This window comes from Paramacrobiotus metropolitanus, unplaced genomic scaffold (assembly GCF_019649055.1).
Source record: "Paramacrobiotus metropolitanus isolate TYO unplaced genomic scaffold, Prichtersi_v1.0 Parri_scaffold0000002, whole genome shotgun sequence".
Taxonomy (NCBI): Eukaryota; Metazoa; Tardigrada; class Eutardigrada; order Parachela; family Macrobiotidae; genus Paramacrobiotus; species Paramacrobiotus metropolitanus.
Window position 1 is genome coordinate 284,323 of NW_026570222.1, and position 15,971 is coordinate 300,293.

At 38.9% G+C, this 15,971-nt stretch overlaps 4 protein-coding genes across 5 annotated transcripts; 1 reads left to right on the top strand and 3 right to left on the bottom strand.

Moving 5' to 3' along the window:
- Nucleotides 1–487: 487 nt before the first annotated feature.
- LOC129585671 (uncharacterized) lies at nucleotides 488–2,411 on the bottom strand. Its single transcript, XM_055478452.1, has 4 exons — nucleotides 1,978–2,411; nucleotides 1,676–1,874; nucleotides 1,144–1,222; nucleotides 488–889 (listed from the first exon to the last, which is right to left on the bottom strand). The coding sequence occupies exons 1-4, from the start codon at nucleotides 1,983–1,985 to the stop codon at nucleotides 822–824; spliced, it is 354 nt and encodes a 117-aa protein (XP_055334427.1). The 5' UTR covers nucleotides 1,986–2,411; the 3' UTR covers nucleotides 488–821.
- LOC129585661 (uncharacterized) lies at nucleotides 1,333–7,401 on the top strand. Of its 2 annotated transcripts, none has more exons than XR_008690052.1 (5): nucleotides 1,333–1,901; nucleotides 5,325–5,441; nucleotides 5,804–5,877; nucleotides 6,279–6,347; nucleotides 6,917–7,401. XR_008690052.1 is itself a non-coding variant. In XM_055478436.1 (5 exons), exons 1-5 carry the CDS (start codon nucleotides 5,161–5,163, stop codon nucleotides 6,937–6,939), a joined length of 372 nt encoding a protein of 123 aa, XP_055334411.1. In that variant the 5' UTR covers nucleotides 4,600–5,160; the 3' UTR covers nucleotides 6,940–7,401. The 2 variants fall into 2 exon arrangements, 1 of the variants encoding a protein (XP_055334411.1); XM_055478436.1 differs by lacking the exon at nucleotides 1,333–1,901 and adding an exon at nucleotides 4,600–5,249.
- Nucleotides 7,402–10,407: 3,006 nt separating this feature from the next.
- On the bottom strand, nucleotides 10,408–12,264 carry LOC129590164 (uncharacterized). The gene is made up of 4 exons (XM_055485225.1): nucleotides 12,043–12,264; nucleotides 11,750–11,887; nucleotides 10,862–10,913; nucleotides 10,408–10,708 (listed from the first exon to the last, which is right to left on the bottom strand). The coding sequence occupies exons 1-4, from the start codon at nucleotides 12,135–12,137 to the stop codon at nucleotides 10,643–10,645; spliced, it is 351 nt and encodes a 116-aa protein (XP_055341200.1). The 5' UTR covers nucleotides 12,138–12,264; the 3' UTR covers nucleotides 10,408–10,642.
- Nucleotides 12,265–14,139: 1,875 nt separating this feature from the next.
- Nucleotides 14,140–15,894, bottom strand: LOC129590405 (signal peptidase complex subunit 3-like). Its single transcript, XM_055485615.1, has 3 exons — nucleotides 15,641–15,894; nucleotides 15,404–15,507; nucleotides 14,140–14,795 (listed from the first exon to the last, which is right to left on the bottom strand). The coding sequence occupies exons 2-3, from the start codon at nucleotides 15,462–15,464 to the stop codon at nucleotides 14,305–14,307; spliced, it is 552 nt and encodes a 183-aa protein (XP_055341590.1). The 5' UTR covers nucleotides 15,465–15,507; nucleotides 15,641–15,894; the 3' UTR covers nucleotides 14,140–14,304.
- Nucleotides 15,895–15,971: the final 77 nt, after the last annotated feature.

Consider the following 15,971-nt stretch of genomic DNA (forward strand, 5'->3'; position numbering starts at 1 on the left):
GCATTTTGTCGTGAACGTTTTTTTCAAGGGTTGAAAAATACGACCCACCACAGCGTACTAAATTTTGACGCTTTTAATTTAGATTTTGGAAAAACCGTTTTGCCTGCATACTTGTTTTGGAGAAACTATAGCCGAAGTGGTTAGGATAGTTTTCTGTCTACAAACTAAATACGAAAGATACGTTTCTAAATAAATATTCCGTGCGTTTGCTAAGTGAAACTAACCATGTAAAAGAGCACATGCAACTGTCATGGATCGCCGGTGATTTTTTTTATAACACTAGGCTGAATCTATGTGACAAAGTTTAATAAAAGTAGGCGAATCACCAAAAAGTTCGCAAATTTTCATGAATAACTCATCACTGCTCCATTTAAACGTTTACGGATAAACAATGCATTTTTCTAATTCAATGTAACGCACCAGATTGTGAGTTTTACCTAATGTGATCGGGATTGCCTGCTTCGACATCAGCATATTAATTGGGAATTAATTTTGTACAATAAAATTGTTAATCAGTAGCTGTATATCGCGCATAGCGACTGCGCGTTTGATACGTGTGAAAGCAATCAGATGTTAGGACAATTTTGTATTTTTACAAAACTATGCTTTTGTTTTAAGAAGGAAGATTAGCAACAAAAATGTCTAAACAGCGAATGTGGCATGGTTACTAATTAATGGAATGCGATCATAAACAGCACTTCATAAGACACATCACAACATTCAAGTATCCGCGGAATCTTCATGTATCCGAACTTTCGAACCGACTTATTGAAGGCATAATTTTGTTATATACAGCAAGCCATAAAGAGAAGATTTTCCATTTAAGCGCTGAATTCCACGATATCGTCCACCTTTGCCTTGAGAACATCCGAATCTCTTCGCGCCTCATCTAGAACACAATAGACCGAGTGTTTACACATACAAATCTATTGTCATCAAGTGGTTAGTATCAATATTTTAACGACAGTAATGCACCTAAGAGCCGAACGAATAATTAAACGTTGTAGTTTATTGAAGTCCGTATAAACAATAGCAAGTAATTTCCCAACATTTTAAGTAAGGTTGCTACAAAAACAATTACATAATTTTTACACATACATTCGTTTCCGGTTGTCAGTGGCATATGGAAGAAATTATATATACCTGTGTGATGTTGAAGTTCGTCGATTTTATGCTGGCGTTCTCTGACTTTGTGCTCGTTTTCATGGAGCACATGCACAAGCTAAATTACAGACAATTTCTGTTAGTCATTTGATAGTTATTCTTTAGCGCCTTGCTTCAGTAAAATAAGAAGACCAAGGACATGAAACCATTCGCTAAGGAATGTCGTAATTTGGCAAGCTAATTCATTGTATATTAACTTTAATTAAATGGCTTTTTTTTTCTTAGCGCACGACTACGAGTACTCAGTTGCGATAAGTGCATCACTAATACAAATTTTTCGGTACTTAAATCATTTTCAACAAGACCTAATAAAAGAAATTCTTTCACTTTGTTACTAATGACTCCCCACTGCAAGAAAGGCTAAACTACGGCGTATTTCACTGAACATACTAGTATAAATAAATTCTTAGTTAACATGTCTGCGCAGCATCCTCAAATTTGTTAGAATTTTCCACATTCGTGTTCTGTTTTCATTTTGCCTGTATTCTATAGGTAGTAAAAGTTCTCGTACCTCATTTAATTCCTGCTCTGCTTCATGAATTTTATCCTCCAAAGCCGATCCCCGACGCTGACCTTTGATTTCCTGGGTGCTACCTTCGTGTGCTGTAGAACTTGAAGCAACATGGCTTTCTTCCTGGGAAAAATGACACTCGATCTTTTCCGGGATGGTTTCCTCCATTTTGGTAAACTGATATTCGGTCTTATCCGGCCTAATCTCCATCAAACGAAAAAACCACGTAAGGTCGATTGCGTTGCTAATGATTGGGGAAAATCGTCTTAAACGACTTAAATTAAAAAATATCGAAAACCTACATCGTCATTTCCGTCGATGGACAGGTTAGTTAACAAAGGAAAGTAATCAAGAGTTGCAATTGACGGCCTACCAGGATAAAGCTAAAACTGATCTTGGAGAGTAAAAACACGCAGACTCGTTATTAATTGCGGTTTGTCGATAAGAGCAACGTTGCACAGACAGACAGCCAAAAAAAGAAGGACAACACTCGTGGTGATCCCGCAACTAGAGAGGAAGTATATGAACACAGTTCAATAGCAATTACCGTATATTACTACTACCTAATCGATTCCTGTGTGAGGCTTGCAGCGCAAAATAACAATTTGACTATAAGCTCAAAGTGCACAAAACTGTTAGCTTGTACTACGTGTACAACTGCAGTAACTCTACTTCGCGATTTAATTAGTACGAGTATAGGTAACTGCTGGACTCTTGTAAGGCTTTCGCGGATATGACTCGCTTTTTCCGTTTTTCGTTAGGAGAATCCACGATGTTGCTAACAAATCTCAATCAATGGTTTTCTTTTACACGAGTAAAATCAGTAAATGCGGCTGTTTTGGGAACGCGCGAAAGAAACTTTCGTACAACAGTCATGATGGTGATGCTTTTCTCACGGGGTAAATTTTTAATCGTTAAGTTTGAAATGATGTCTACCTGCTTAAGCTTGTTGTAATGCCAGAGTATTACCAAATAAAATGAAACTAAGTAACAATCCGAGCGTTCAGCACCATGTAAAATTGCGCAATCAACGTCTATAACTCTATATCATATCGCATTCAACGAAAAAACTAATTATTTAAAATTTTATTCAGGCGCGATTCAAGTATTACGTAACGGCTCAGGGGGTGGGGGGTGGGTCCGGCTAGCGTTATCCGCCCATAAGTAATACATGGATAAAGGTCACAAAAGGGTGGGCGGGTGGTCGAAAAAGTGAAAAATTTCCGTTACGTAATACTTGAATTGCGCCTGACAGTGGAATTTTAATGGGTTTACATTTTGGTAATTAATGGCTATATACAAAAAATCACTGTGCCTCAAATACTCCATCATAACGTACTTGTACAAAGTAGTAAACATTTCACCAAGAACCTGCCACACTGCTTGAAATGTAAAACGGTACAAGCATCTTCGCCTGCAAAATACATCGCAACAATTAATGCAAAAAAAGGCTTACAAAATGAATAAAACCTAAGAAATCAAGTGCATTACGGAAAGAAATGTCGGAAATTCACCCCTTCCGCGGTTTTTCAGATTACAATGGGCATCATGCATGTATGTAAGTTATCGTCACCGTATATAGAATACATGTAAACAGCCTACTGAATACCGGCTCTAAAAACGGCGCTATGGCTAGCATCCCATCACTGATTCCAATTGCATTAATACAAGGACAATTTCTTATTGTTAGTTTACTTACCTTGCATGACAACACTGTACCTTGCAGTAGTGATAATACAACAACAGTTAGTATTTTTAATGATGTAGATTATGAAATAAATTAATTAAACTGCATGACCACTTCGTTTGCAACCTTTCACCTTTCACACAACCTTTCATTCCGTGCACTACCTTTTGCGCACACAACCTTCTATACCATTCACTCCGTTCACTACCTTTTTATTCTTTTGCTATTCGCGTTCTCCAATAGAAGAAACAGATAAAAGGTTTGCGATCTATTTCCCGCGCCATAAGTTTGCAAAGTAGAAAAACATTACATAATAATATCGTATATATACCTGAATTCCTGGATTTTATGTTCATGATTGATTGCGGAGGTAACGGAAATGTCATTTATGCCACATTTATTGGAAGCACCAGCATTATCTAGCAAAGTATTTATAAAACTTGAACCAAATTAATTTTAAAATTCACGGCTGTGGCGGAGATTTATTAATAAGTAAAATAAATCCGTTTCGCACTTGCCAGTAAGCACAGAAAACCAATTTAAAGGAAATACCGGGAAGGTTATGAACGGAATGAAAGGTAATGCCATATACCTTGGTAGTGCCAAAAGGTTGTGCACGGAGTGAAAAGTTGTGTGCAAAGTTGTGAACCTAGTGAAAGCTTGTGAAAGGTTGTGAACGGAGTGTTCACCATTAATTAAATTACAAGCTTATTGATCACTAAAAAACTCTGAAGTAAACGGTACAAAATACGGCACAGTACTAAGTACTTGAGATTAAATAATATTTATTAACCCCACGTGCTCCCGCTGTACTTGTACATTTGTTTCTTTCAAATACGATCCATCTGTCGAAATTGTGCATCGCCTACTTGGTACGATACTAGCGCGGGAATTATATGAAAACTTTTCTTAATTGCTTAACTCGCACTGACGATATTCTTTAGGTACAATATTGTTCCTAAATAATATAATGAGTGCGCGTTAATTATTCTACATTATTCTACTTGCTGCAACATTTCGACACATTTTAATGATGTAAGGATTATTTTGTTTAATTAAGAAACATTGCTACTCAGATACTTCAGATATCAACACATAGCCAAAAAGTAGGTGATTGCTACCGATGTACTTACTGTTGATTCCCCGAATATCTGATCAATATTGGGACATATGGCGCAGTACGATCATGAAGGAATGCCATGGCCAGGCATTATGTATGAATTTAAAGATCATTAGCTAAATCATATAAAGGTTACAAAACATTCATTAATATTTCCGCTGACCAAAGTAAGTTCTTTCGCAAAACTGGAAGTTCATTGACTAATTCAGAAGCGTGCTTGCTTCATAGCCCGTTTTACTGACGTGCTGAAACATTGAAATATCGGGTTGCCCGGTGTTTTTAATTTCCGCGATGACTGGGTCATCGAATATCTTTCTGCGTTTTCCTTGGGGTCAGCTATTCAGCGATAACTTTTCTTTGTCAATTTCTGTCCCTTTCCCTAAAGAGCGCCGGATTTCCGTTAAATGTGCTCCTCCTCTGCATTGTAATGCCCGATATACCTGCAATATAATTTGTCTATAAATAAACCGCCACCGTCGTTGGCGATTCCCTTTATCTTTGTAAACCTTACCCTAAGTCCAATTATACGTCGCTTTCCAAACTATCCTGCAGTTTGTTACCGCTTAGTGCATCATTACCGGTGAAATAGTACTTATCTATGCTTCATAATTTTCCCCTAAAATCTCCAGTTTACTTACATTCGTTACCGTCGAGCATCTGTCGTTTCGTTGGACAACAATGCAGATCGCAGCTCCTATATTTGTTGGAGCGGCATTCTTGCTATTTACCATCTCTTGCGCGTCTTCGGATAACCTTTTCGATTACCAGTACGCGGTAGTAATAGTTTTGTACTAGGGGAATGGCTAACTAAATTTACTGCGCTTATTACGGATTTTTGGCAGAACATATGATAAGCGACGCCTGACCTCCGCCGAAAATCTGGATCTTGCCGACAGTTTACTGCTGCTCCAAAACCTCCTTGCCGAGAACAAGAAAAGCAAAGCAGGTGGACTTTTCGCGTAAGTAGAATGTTCTGCCAAGTATTTTTAAATAATTTTATCAACGTTGACTTGGCTTCCTTTTATATCTGTCATAAAATGCTTTGTTGGCTTTTCAAGTCGCATAAGAATATTTACATAAGCTAAAAGTACTGAAAGATATTTTCTCATGGAATTAAAATAACACCAAAGGTACCGGTAGTGGGATATTCTTATGTACGAGTATGTCTGTCCTGGAATCAACAGCGTACGTTGTACGCATTTTCCTAAATGTTTTACGCAGCCTTATTTATTATACATAGCAAATGTTTTGAATTCGCCGCGGTCCCGTGAATAAAATTTACACTGTGAAGCTAATATCATTATTTCCAACTGTATTCTAGTGGCGATAACTTCAATACCAAGCGTGCTCCTGATTTTTCACTTTCGCGTTCTGGGCGACTGGATTTGGGATTCGGTACGTATCGCGCAGGTTGCACATACCTTTTTTTATAAAATATTAGAATTTGGGATTTCACATGGAAACCCGAAACGTGCACGTAAACAAAAGCGAACGAGTGATCGACAGTATAAGACCACTCGTGCAGTAATAATAACAATTTTGTCATTTTCTAGGATTTATCCTTGTCAAAGAATTATTGTTTAATGTTTATTCACCTTCTTTTTACTTTATCTGTGATTTGTTGCTAAATTGCTGTTAAACTTTCGTATATTTAGTATAATAATATGCTAAATATGCTAATGTTGCGGCACGGTGACGGTATAATGTTATTAAATCGTCGCCGTGCCGCGGCATTAGTAAGCTGGCATTTCCCGGTATTAACATTTTGCTAAAGAATGATCCTTTATGTTTTGCAGGGCGATCTCACTCTGGATCCCAGATCGCATCGTTCACCAGCGCAAACCAAAATGCGCTTTCGCCAGAAGGTACGGTAGCTATAACACTCTCAGTATAACGCATTTCCATTAATTATTAATGCCCAAAATGCAGCATTTTAATTAAATCCGCTTTACCTAACGCAACGTGTAGCAGGTACGCAAGTTTAGTACTACTGTAGTGAATCGTTCCGATCGGCGTGCAATGGCAGACTCACGTAACTACGTAAGAACTGATATTACTTTGTATTATTGTCAACACAATTGCATAAATGAGATCATAACTTTATGTGGCTCTGATAACTCTCTGACCGCACAAACATCTACAGTCATTTCATTCGTTATTTTTTTCCTTTGCAATTCTCCAGGTATATTCTCCACGTATTTCCATGCATATGAATTTTTGGGATCGAGACTATAATTATAATTAAGCAAGCGTACACGAATATCAGATAGACGACGCTTGATTCCTTCATGATTATTTATATTATGTATTTGAACTTCAAAAAAGGGCGTAGGAACTGTAGAACCAATCAAATTTGCTAATATTTGATTGATAATTAAGGCAAAAACCGTTCTGGATGGGTTGATTTAGATGTTTTTATCTGCATCTTGCGTAGGACCGGGAAGAAAGCGACGCTAATGCATCACACGAACAACACATGGCGATCCGCCGGTGTTGCCCTTATCGCTACCACAAGAACCGCCTCCCACGTTACGTTAGCCCAGATATAGGATGCCTTTTTTCATAGATATTGTAGCATTGTAGATGCTTAATCCGAAGCTTAATGATGCTGATTGCTTAATGAAGATACTTAATGAAGTCCCGAATGCTTTACGTATTCTATGTGTCTCAAGCCTAATGAAGATCATAATTACTGTCTTGCATACCGTAATTGGTACTGTTCCGCACCACCGATTATAACGCCACAATTATAAGTGCAAGCTGCTTGTGATACTGATACTTTGGCTTTGTATAATGTTCAACAGTTCATCGTATCTTATTGTTCAAATCAGTTATTATATTATGATTTTGAGATCTATTTTTAGCACAACATTTTTTTGCGTTGCTTTCTCATCCATCTGGGGTGACCAATTAAACCGGTCCAGCCATCTGGAACTTGCATGCAAGCCCATTATCAAATGTACCGCGTGTACGTAATGTGCATCGTGGAACAGGTATCGTGATATACCCAAAAGAAACCAAACCTGTACATGCAGCATGATCCAAATATCATAATAACAGTTTTGGTTAACGAGTTGAAATTATGCAGAACACATTTTTGCTATTTCATTCGCTGCAACATGCCGCATTTGGTTTTCCGGCATTTGTTACGCGATCACATTCGGAGAAAAAAGGAAAGCCGAATTTATAAATAGAAACAGCAAGGAATTATTATACGTACGAATTATTCCAGGATGTCGCGTCGAAGTAGTTTTGTAGTCAATCAGCGCAAATTTCATCACAAATATGTAATTGCCGCCATCAAGGAGTGGTGACGGCAATTGTTTGCATATTTTGATTACATATTCAATGTAATACCCTTTCCCTAACAAGAGGCAGTACAAACGTTTTTATGCTGATAACGTATCGAATGACCAGAATATAAAGGTCATTTGTGACAACTAAGTGCTTACAACAATATTTTTTATGTGAACTAGGTAGACGAGGTTACTGGCATGAGCTTTCGTCAGCTGGGCAGCACTATAGCGCCTTTGCAATCGACGCAATGAGTTTAACTCGGTAATTGAGCACTCCCATTAAGGTGGTTTTTGATTAGATTCTAACTTAGTACGTAGACAAATTTTTATTTTTGAGATGTCAAGATTTGAATCAAATACGTAGACACACTATATCTGGAAGTTGTTCAGGTAAGCAAATGCGCACAACCGGAACACGGGCGTATAATATAAGTGCGTCTAATCAAAAGGATTTTGAATAGAAACAAGCGCCGGGACGAGTGCCGCAGACAAAAAAGATTAATTTGGCTTGTCTAATCCTTTTGATGTGGCTTCGTCCAGTTCAGTAAATTTTCACGGGAAAAGTTATTGCGCCATTTGCCTGCGCATGCAAACGTACGCGTTAACAAAAGATTAATCGTTGATGAAACCAATTATCTGACGCATTAGAACACAGTAAAGTGCTCGTTTCTCTTTAAATTCATCTCATCCACTTCGGACGACCTCACCTTCCCGGCCGGCACTGTACACATCCTATTTGTAAGTTTTATGGCCAGCAGCAAAGCTTCCATATAAAAACATCCAATCAAAAATCATACACGTCCATCTCATTTTCCATGCATTACGCGGATGCTGTCATCTCATCGGGATACATTTCCGCGGGCTGTTCATGCATACTATAATATTCCGGAGGAGTCGAGGAATCTTCATAACTTCGCAGCAGCAGCAGCAAAGTTTATTGGGTACAACGGACATCAACTGTAGTGACTGCTGGTTTCACTGAGTGTGTGCTGTCGCTTATGGACTGCTGTTAGCCTGTTAATTAATTTGGTTTTGATAATTTTATAAGGTCATAACAGCGATATCCGGTCGCGATAATAAATTTGTCCCTACGAACACTACTCCAGGTAAGCACAGTACACACATCTTGTATGTACAGAGTACCACTAGTTTTGAGTATGAATTTACCGATGCGTATGCGAACTTCAAAGTGTGAAATCGATTACCGGTTTGGCACTATAACTAACCAGGAAGTCACATAATCACAATGGGATTGACCTTTGGTTATGATTAAATGAATGATACCTTAACGGCTTAACCTGTTCGCACGGCAGATAGAAATAATTTTTTATCAGATTTTTCCGATTGGTGTAAGAAAACAACTGTTGTCTAACTGAAACCTTTGTGAGAACAGCTGCCTTTTTTACCCAGACTCTCTGTCATGAATTTATTGTACAACTGATTTGTGTACCCTTATCATTTTAGTGATGTGTGGAAATAATAAGCAAAATTTGTTATTCTTACTTTATTTCAAATCAGCGCACGATATGTCGTTTGTGTAGACTTAGATGGCCTTTAAAACTATATACTTGTTCTGTAGTCGGCAAGCGTAATCCTTGCAAAGATAATATATTGGTGACAATTTGGGGTCATTAATTTAATCATGTGTTAGCACCATCGTTTATTTTTAAAATCGCATCAAATATCCACGGTATTTACTAACATCTATAGGTGGAAGCTATGGCATCCCTTTTTGCTATCGTTGGTATAACGATATTGATGATAAATGTGATCCTGTCGGCTGCGGCATATCCCACTGATGCCGCCACCTTCAAGGACGACTGTTTCCTTCTCTGCACCATTTCACCCAATTCTGTAAAATGTTTCCGCTGCAAAAACCGGCTACCTATGCGCTTCGGCAAACGTGGTGGACTCTGGCTCACGGATAACAAGCCGGGAAGCGGTGCTGTTTTCGCTCCGGAAGGTTACGACATGCAGGCATTTCCGGTTGACGCTCAGGCAGCATTAGCGCTGTACAGTGACGACGACCCCGGGGTCATGACCAATACCGACCTGGGCAACTAATCCTCCCGGTGATTTGTAATTCTGATAGCTACGTCGAGTAAGTTATTGTTTTCTGCAGTTCATTACCTAGCTGACTGTTTATCCATTCAAGTGATGTAGTGGATTTATCGTGGAATAAGTTGTCAATATTTGCTGCACTTACATTCTCAGGATTTAAGTTTAACAGTTAATAGCAGTTATGTTTATAATCAACAGCTGTGTACTCATGTATAAATCAAAAATTGTTTAATGTAACACTCAAAGTGACTGAAAGGAAATTCACCTCCTGATGCGTGAATAGTTGTAATAGATGAAGAATAAGTTATCGCGTGACATAACCATAGTCTACCATGTATAAAATGTTACGTCTGTAACCGGCATGCGTTTTTGATACATAAAATAAATAAAATACCTATACCAAAAAAATAAAAAAGGCTAGATTTTTTATGCCGGTTTCGTGTTGGGTAATTACAACGAGAGATGTTGACACACTTCACAGACTCACTGCTGTGTAGCAGAACCTTTGTACATACATGTTCAGAACTTTGCAATGCTTACATAAAATAAAATTTATGCAGCTGCAAGCTTTGACAATTAAAATTTTTAATATTTTTTACATAAACCAGCGTTTTGCCATTCAAGTCTGCCAGCGACCACGCATTTTTTAACTTAACCAAATAAACGGAAAGATCTCCAGGATCTTTGATTTGATAGTCAGAACCGCAGTTTTTTTGTTTCCATCTGTTACTCCAATTGATCCCTATCACACTGTTGAATGAGAGAAGTCTGGACCTGTCGATCTCGTATTTCGCACGTCTTTCTCACTTTTTCCCAGGACTAAGATTGCTCTGCACATATCTTCTCCGCAGCGCTGCCTGGGCTGCATCCTGCAAAGGTCATACATAATGGTTTCTACTCTGTACTGAGTGATGCTGTACAACTCTCGCAATTAATTAAGCATTTGGGAAAAAATTAACATGTATAAACGTTAACGAAATAAGTTACTGCGTCACCTCACTTTAGACAGCGGTATTACTTACCCTGTAATCACAGTCCTGAGAAAGTCCCAGATTGTACTTGCAGTTTCGTTTTCTGGATAAAAAAAGAACACTCAAAGTAAAAATATGCACTTAAACTAGCAGTGGCCTATTAAGGAAGCAGTCTGTTTGCAAAAAAATTATCAGAAATTGACAAAACCAATAATTACAATAAATACAACCTGTGTATCAATGTACATACGTACATATGATGCAGACAGTTCTCTTGTACACAGTAGCCAAATGGCGAGAACCAAAAAAGAGAAAATCAAAACGCTTTCTAGGATCCGATAATTACAGAGTGAAAACAAACCAACTGCTATGTTATTTTTTATTTTTTAGTAATTACAGTCTATCACGTCATCATCTCAAAGATGTATACTTCGTATCTGTAAATTATCAAAAGTTCGTATCATACAATCACAGTACTATTGTGGAACGACAACTGAACTTGCAGAAATTTCCCGGTGTTCACCCTGATTTGAGAGGTCAGTAGCTGAGTCTTACGCCTTATTAAGAGCTACTGTTGTTAAGCATAGTTTAGTTAGACATGATAGCAGCGGCCTAATGCTACCTAGAAAATTTCTAATAAAATTCGGTTGGGAACTTAGGAGTAACAACTCATTATGCGCCTCACCGCATTATGCATTTTGTTTTCAGAAAATATTCTTACAAAAAAAATGTAGTGACAGAAACCTATCCAAACCCGCTATTCAAACGGAAATCAAACCGTATTTATGTAGCGATGTAATACGGTGTCACTAATACCTAACGCTATATACTAATTTTATATGCAATAAGTAGAAATTTCGAGAGTACGTTCAGGCATAATTTTAGCTAATTGAGCCAAAAATTACAGTATTATACCATAAAATTATCTGGTTCACTTACGATTGTGTGGTGGGATACTTCCGATAGGAACTGGACGACAAAGAATCGACAAAGCGCACCTCCAGAGCGGGATAGACGCGGTTATGTGCCGGCGTCTCCAGATTCGTATGTTCGACTTCCGTAGACGTTGAGGTTGGCCTTTAAAATTACACAACACCATGCAGTAACGGAAAACAAAATTATGGCGTTTCAATTGCAAACTTATAGATAAAGTATATATAATTCAGCTATTTGGTTACCACTCTGCGTTAAATAATTATGTTAGTTACGTATTGACGTGTATCGAAACACACCTTGCCGCGATTACGCCCATCAAATAAACCAAAGCAAATGCATACGCAAAGCACAAAGTGAACATTATAGTCTTGACGGTAGTTGCGATGATCATAATTGCGAGATATTATCCAAACGAATCAATAACAATACGAGATATTCTAGCTTTAAGTTTTATAACGCAAAGTGAATTCGCTCTGATTATGAAATACGCGGGAACGTTTGTTGAATGGAGTCTAACCGGCAGCACTGATGTGAATAAATTTCGTGCATGGAACGCTAGCTCCGTACAATACTTCTATATATACCGGCGCTTACCTACCCGGATATTTAGATCCAATCCCTATTTTTAAACAAATACAAAAAGGTCAACACAGCACTCACTTCAAGAGAACAGTCAGGAAAAGATTACGTATGCAGTATTTATAGAAAAGGGATTATGCTGGAATTGAACACCTTTTCATGTGATATTTGACACAGTGTTTGCACAGCCGAAATTCCCGATAGCTTGTAGGTGGCCGATTTTGGATCTCTTGAAATGCTTAAAGAGTCCTTTCCTGTTTACCATTATTATTATAAGAAATGATATTGATATACACGTACGTAGTGGACCTACGCGGGATGTAGAGGAGCAAATACAGAATCGTGATGTTTCATCCGTTCCTCGTGCGATACCGGAGGGGCGGACACCGGAAACCGTTCACGCTTCAGGGCAAAGTCGCAAGACCTCGACCTCATTCGCATAAGTTTTATTGTTCTTTTTGTGCGTCAATTTTTATACACGTGTCTACATCACGGGTGCTGCACAAGTGACCTTGTTGCACAATCTGTCAAGTTGTCAACTATGCGAAGAATGTATTTTTTTAAAAAACAGCAAACGATCTTTGAAAAAGCGTTCATTAAAAAAGTTCACGATCACTGAATCCGAACAGCTTGTACCAGTGATGTCCCGTTTGCAGTTTTTCATGTCCCGACCGCACTTTCACGACCAAAAACTTTCCCGCACCCGCTCCCGCACCCGAGCGCTCGGACCGCCCCGCAACCCGCTCCGATTCCCGATTTTCAATGAATCAATAATTTTAATGATTGTTACAAATTTATTACAAAATTTTTGGTGTAAAGTTTCATCGAAAAGTTTAATGGATAGGCATTTTCTAAAAGACTAGACCTGCATGCTAAATCTTACTTTTACTTTTAAAAAAAAACTGAGCTTGGCTCGTAATTATAAATTTGTCAGAGCGGCATCCGCCCTTTCAAATTATACAATTGCCGTAAATATATTATCGCCATCAACTATTCGATTTTCTTTCGAAACCGACGTTTGCGTCACAGGAGCTACGTAGCTAGCCGCCGCTTATCAAATTTTGATACACGGCTGCTGTACTCGTATTAATCTTATGTTTCGTTAAGTTCCTTAGCTTTTATTAGGCTTTTAAGTTTTCCTATTTTTGTCATTTATTTCTCAGCTTCTCTTATTTTTCTAAACTTTTCTTAGATTTTTATGCTTCCTTAAGCTGTTATTTTTTTATGAATTCCTTTGTTATTCTTATTATGTTTTCTTTTGTTTCTTGATTGTTTCGGAAATGTGTGATTTCCGGATGTTAATGGTTTCCAAAGTGAACGTTTCCGAAATAAACGGTTTCCGAAATTGGTTTCCGAAATGATGGGGTGCCGCTGTATGCCGCGGCCACGGTTACAGATACGGTACTCGAAGCCACCTTGCGAGGAGGAGACTGGAGTTGCTGTATCGCAACTGGATTCGCTTTGAACCTGAGACCCACCCTAAGACACCAACTTTCGCGCGAAGCGCGAAGCTGATGCACTTTTTGGCTGCGAAAATTGCTAGAAATTCTATACAAAATTTTTTTAATTCAAAGAAATCCCGTGTTTTCCCGAGTAGCGGGCGGGCGTACCAATCAGGCTATATTCCCGCCGCACCCGATCCGAGCAGAAAGCCTCCCGCTACCGCTTCCGAGCCAAAAGCGGGTGCGGGGTGCGGGAATTTCCCGTGATTTACCGAGCCCGTGAAAAAAACGGGACATCATTGGCTTGTACTGAAAATCCAAAAATCACAATTTTTTCGTTTTTAACGTGTTTTAGGTTCTTTTCAGCGTGTCTTTCTTCAGTTTATTTCATAATGGAAACATTTCGCAAGTAACACAGATCTCACTCATCTTAGTTCTTTCGTTGGTATCATTTTCCAGGATAATACCGAGTCATAGAAAATACGGCAAAAATGTCAAAAACGCAGGAAAATCAGAAAAAACTATCAAAAAATAAATTTATGCTCTTTTACTAGAACGCAGCGGAGTATAAGAGTCTGGCATTCCTACACTCTGACTGCCGATGCCGCGCACATTGGTCAGCGCGCCAGCATTGGGTATGACGTTCCACTGGAGAAACAGCGTCACATTGGAATTTGCTTTTAGCGCTTTCTGATCGTCAAGAAAGCGGTACTCCTGCGAGAATTTCCGCTGGCTGATTTTGGCATTCTCTCCGCGCTTGATTATCCTGTCCCACAGCACAACCTGGTTCTGCGAAGCCGGCTTAGCCGGAGTGCTGTACTCGGCAATCAGGTAGACAAAGAGCTGTTTGGCGTTCCAATCAAACAAATGGCTCAAGTCCACCTCAATGTCGCCGGTGATGATGGCTTCCTCCACTTCACCCAGCCCATTGACGTATGCGATGTTCACGCGGCCCGTCAAGTCCCGCACTCGCACATCCGTCGCGTAATTCTTGGCGAATGTTGTTAAAAAGCAAAGGAATGTCAGGCCTGAAAATAGAACAAAGCACGATCAACCAACAGCCACTTGTCATCAATCACAGCCTAGCACAATAATACACCAGGAACAAATCCGGTGACTTTTCATCGCTTTTTATTCCACACAGGCAACCACAACAACCTCCAGAGTCCAGACACGTCCTTAATAATTTAATCCCTTTACAACAGGCTGACTTTTTAAGCATTAAAAGACTTATGGTTAGGTAATACAACAAAATTAATAAGCCGCTGTTAAAAATGCAAGAACTGGATTTAACAAGTACGGGTAGTCGTTCAATCGGCACATACTACTGTTAAAATAATAATTCATCTGCTTTCTCTTATATGACATCCCAATTTGAAAGCACAAACTGATTACCACGAAACTGAAGACATGCTAACGAAAAATACTTACTGGTGGTAGGACAGAAAATTTGATAAACCCATACTGACACAACGTGAGTTTTGACAAATTTCAAGCACTCATGATTCGTAAAAAGCTGAAAAGGTTGCTGTTAACTTTTTGGAAGCAAAATCGAGTTTTAAACAGTGAAAGGAAGCGTAGATAAGTTCTTCGCTTTCAAGATAGGCAATCACATCAACACCAGAAAATACAGTACCTGCAAGAACGGTGAAGGAGAACGCAACAATCGCGTTTAGTCGGGATAACAAACTGTGCATGATGCTTAGTCACGAGAAACTCCGGAAGATCCCGTAAAAACTCCTGCGAAAGATACAGGATAATATTCAGACTTTGTTGTTTTCAGCAGCACATAATTATGCAAGTACCAAAGCGGCTTGCGAAAAACAACAACGAAAAACTGCAGAGATAATGTTCTTTTGCTTACGGCTCTTACCTTCTGACTTCTCGTGGAGCAATACGAAGAAGCAGCTCGGCTGCACTTCCTTTCACCTCCGCGGTATAATATTCGAATAACGAAAGTGAGAAAAAAATGTTGCTACTTATTTGGATCGAATCAAAACATTTCGAACCGCACTTGGTAAACTATCAAAATAAAATTTCGAAGACAAAGTTTGGTGTACAAGATAAATAATAATCAAAAAGACCAAGAAAAGGCTTTTTGCGATGTAGGGTCCCGTACAGTATATACTATGTCTGTACGTGGTCCCAGCGTATTGGCAGACAGAGTGTGGTCGCGCCGAACAGCCTTCTACAAGTGGCCTACA

What these genes read in the sequence shown, in the direction of transcription:
- LOC129590164 (XM_055485225.1), bottom strand. Translation starts at nt 12,137, where the DNA reads ATGATCATCGCAACTACCGTCAAGACTATAATGTTCACTTTGTGCTTT. An exon ending in ATGGGCGTAATCGCGGCAAG is followed by an intron (nt 11,888 to 12,042) that starts GTGTGTTTCGAT and finishes GTAATTTTAAAG; the next exon opens with GCCAACCTCAACGTCTACGG. An exon ending in AAGTATCCCACCACACAATC is followed by an intron (nt 10,914 to 11,749) that starts GTAAGTGAACCA and finishes TTTTTTATCCAG; the next exon opens with AAAACGAAACTGCAAGTACA.
- LOC129585671 (XM_055478452.1), bottom strand. An exon ending in CAGAGCAGGAATTAAATGAG is followed by an intron (nt 1,223 to 1,675) that starts GTACGAGAACTT and finishes TCTGTAATTTAG; the next exon opens with CTTGTGCATGTGCTCCATGA. An exon ending in CGAACTTCAACATCACACAG is followed by an intron (nt 890 to 1,143) that starts GTATATATAATT and finishes ATTGTGTTCTAG; the next exon opens with ATGAGGCGCGAAGAGATTCG.
- LOC129590405 (XM_055485615.1), bottom strand. Translation starts at nt 15,464, where the DNA reads ATGCACAGTTTGTTATCCCGACTAAACGCGATTGTTGCGTTCTCCTTC. An exon ending in CTCCTTCACCGTTCTTGCAG is followed by an intron (nt 14,796 to 15,403) that starts GTACTGTATTTT and finishes TTCTATTTTCAG; the next exon opens with GCCTGACATTCCTTTGCTTT.
- LOC129585661 (XM_055478436.1), top strand. Translation starts at nt 5,161, where the DNA reads ATGCAGATCGCAGCTCCTATATTTGTTGGAGCGGCATTCTTGCTATTT. An exon ending in GCGACTGGATTTGGGATTCG is followed by an intron (nt 5,878 to 6,278) that starts GTACGTATCGCG and finishes TATGTTTTGCAG; the next exon opens with GGCGATCTCACTCTGGATCC. An exon ending in AAATGCGCTTTCGCCAGAAG is followed by an intron (nt 6,348 to 6,916) that starts GTACGGTAGCTA and finishes CATCTTGCGTAG; the next exon opens with GACCGGGAAGAAAGCGACGC.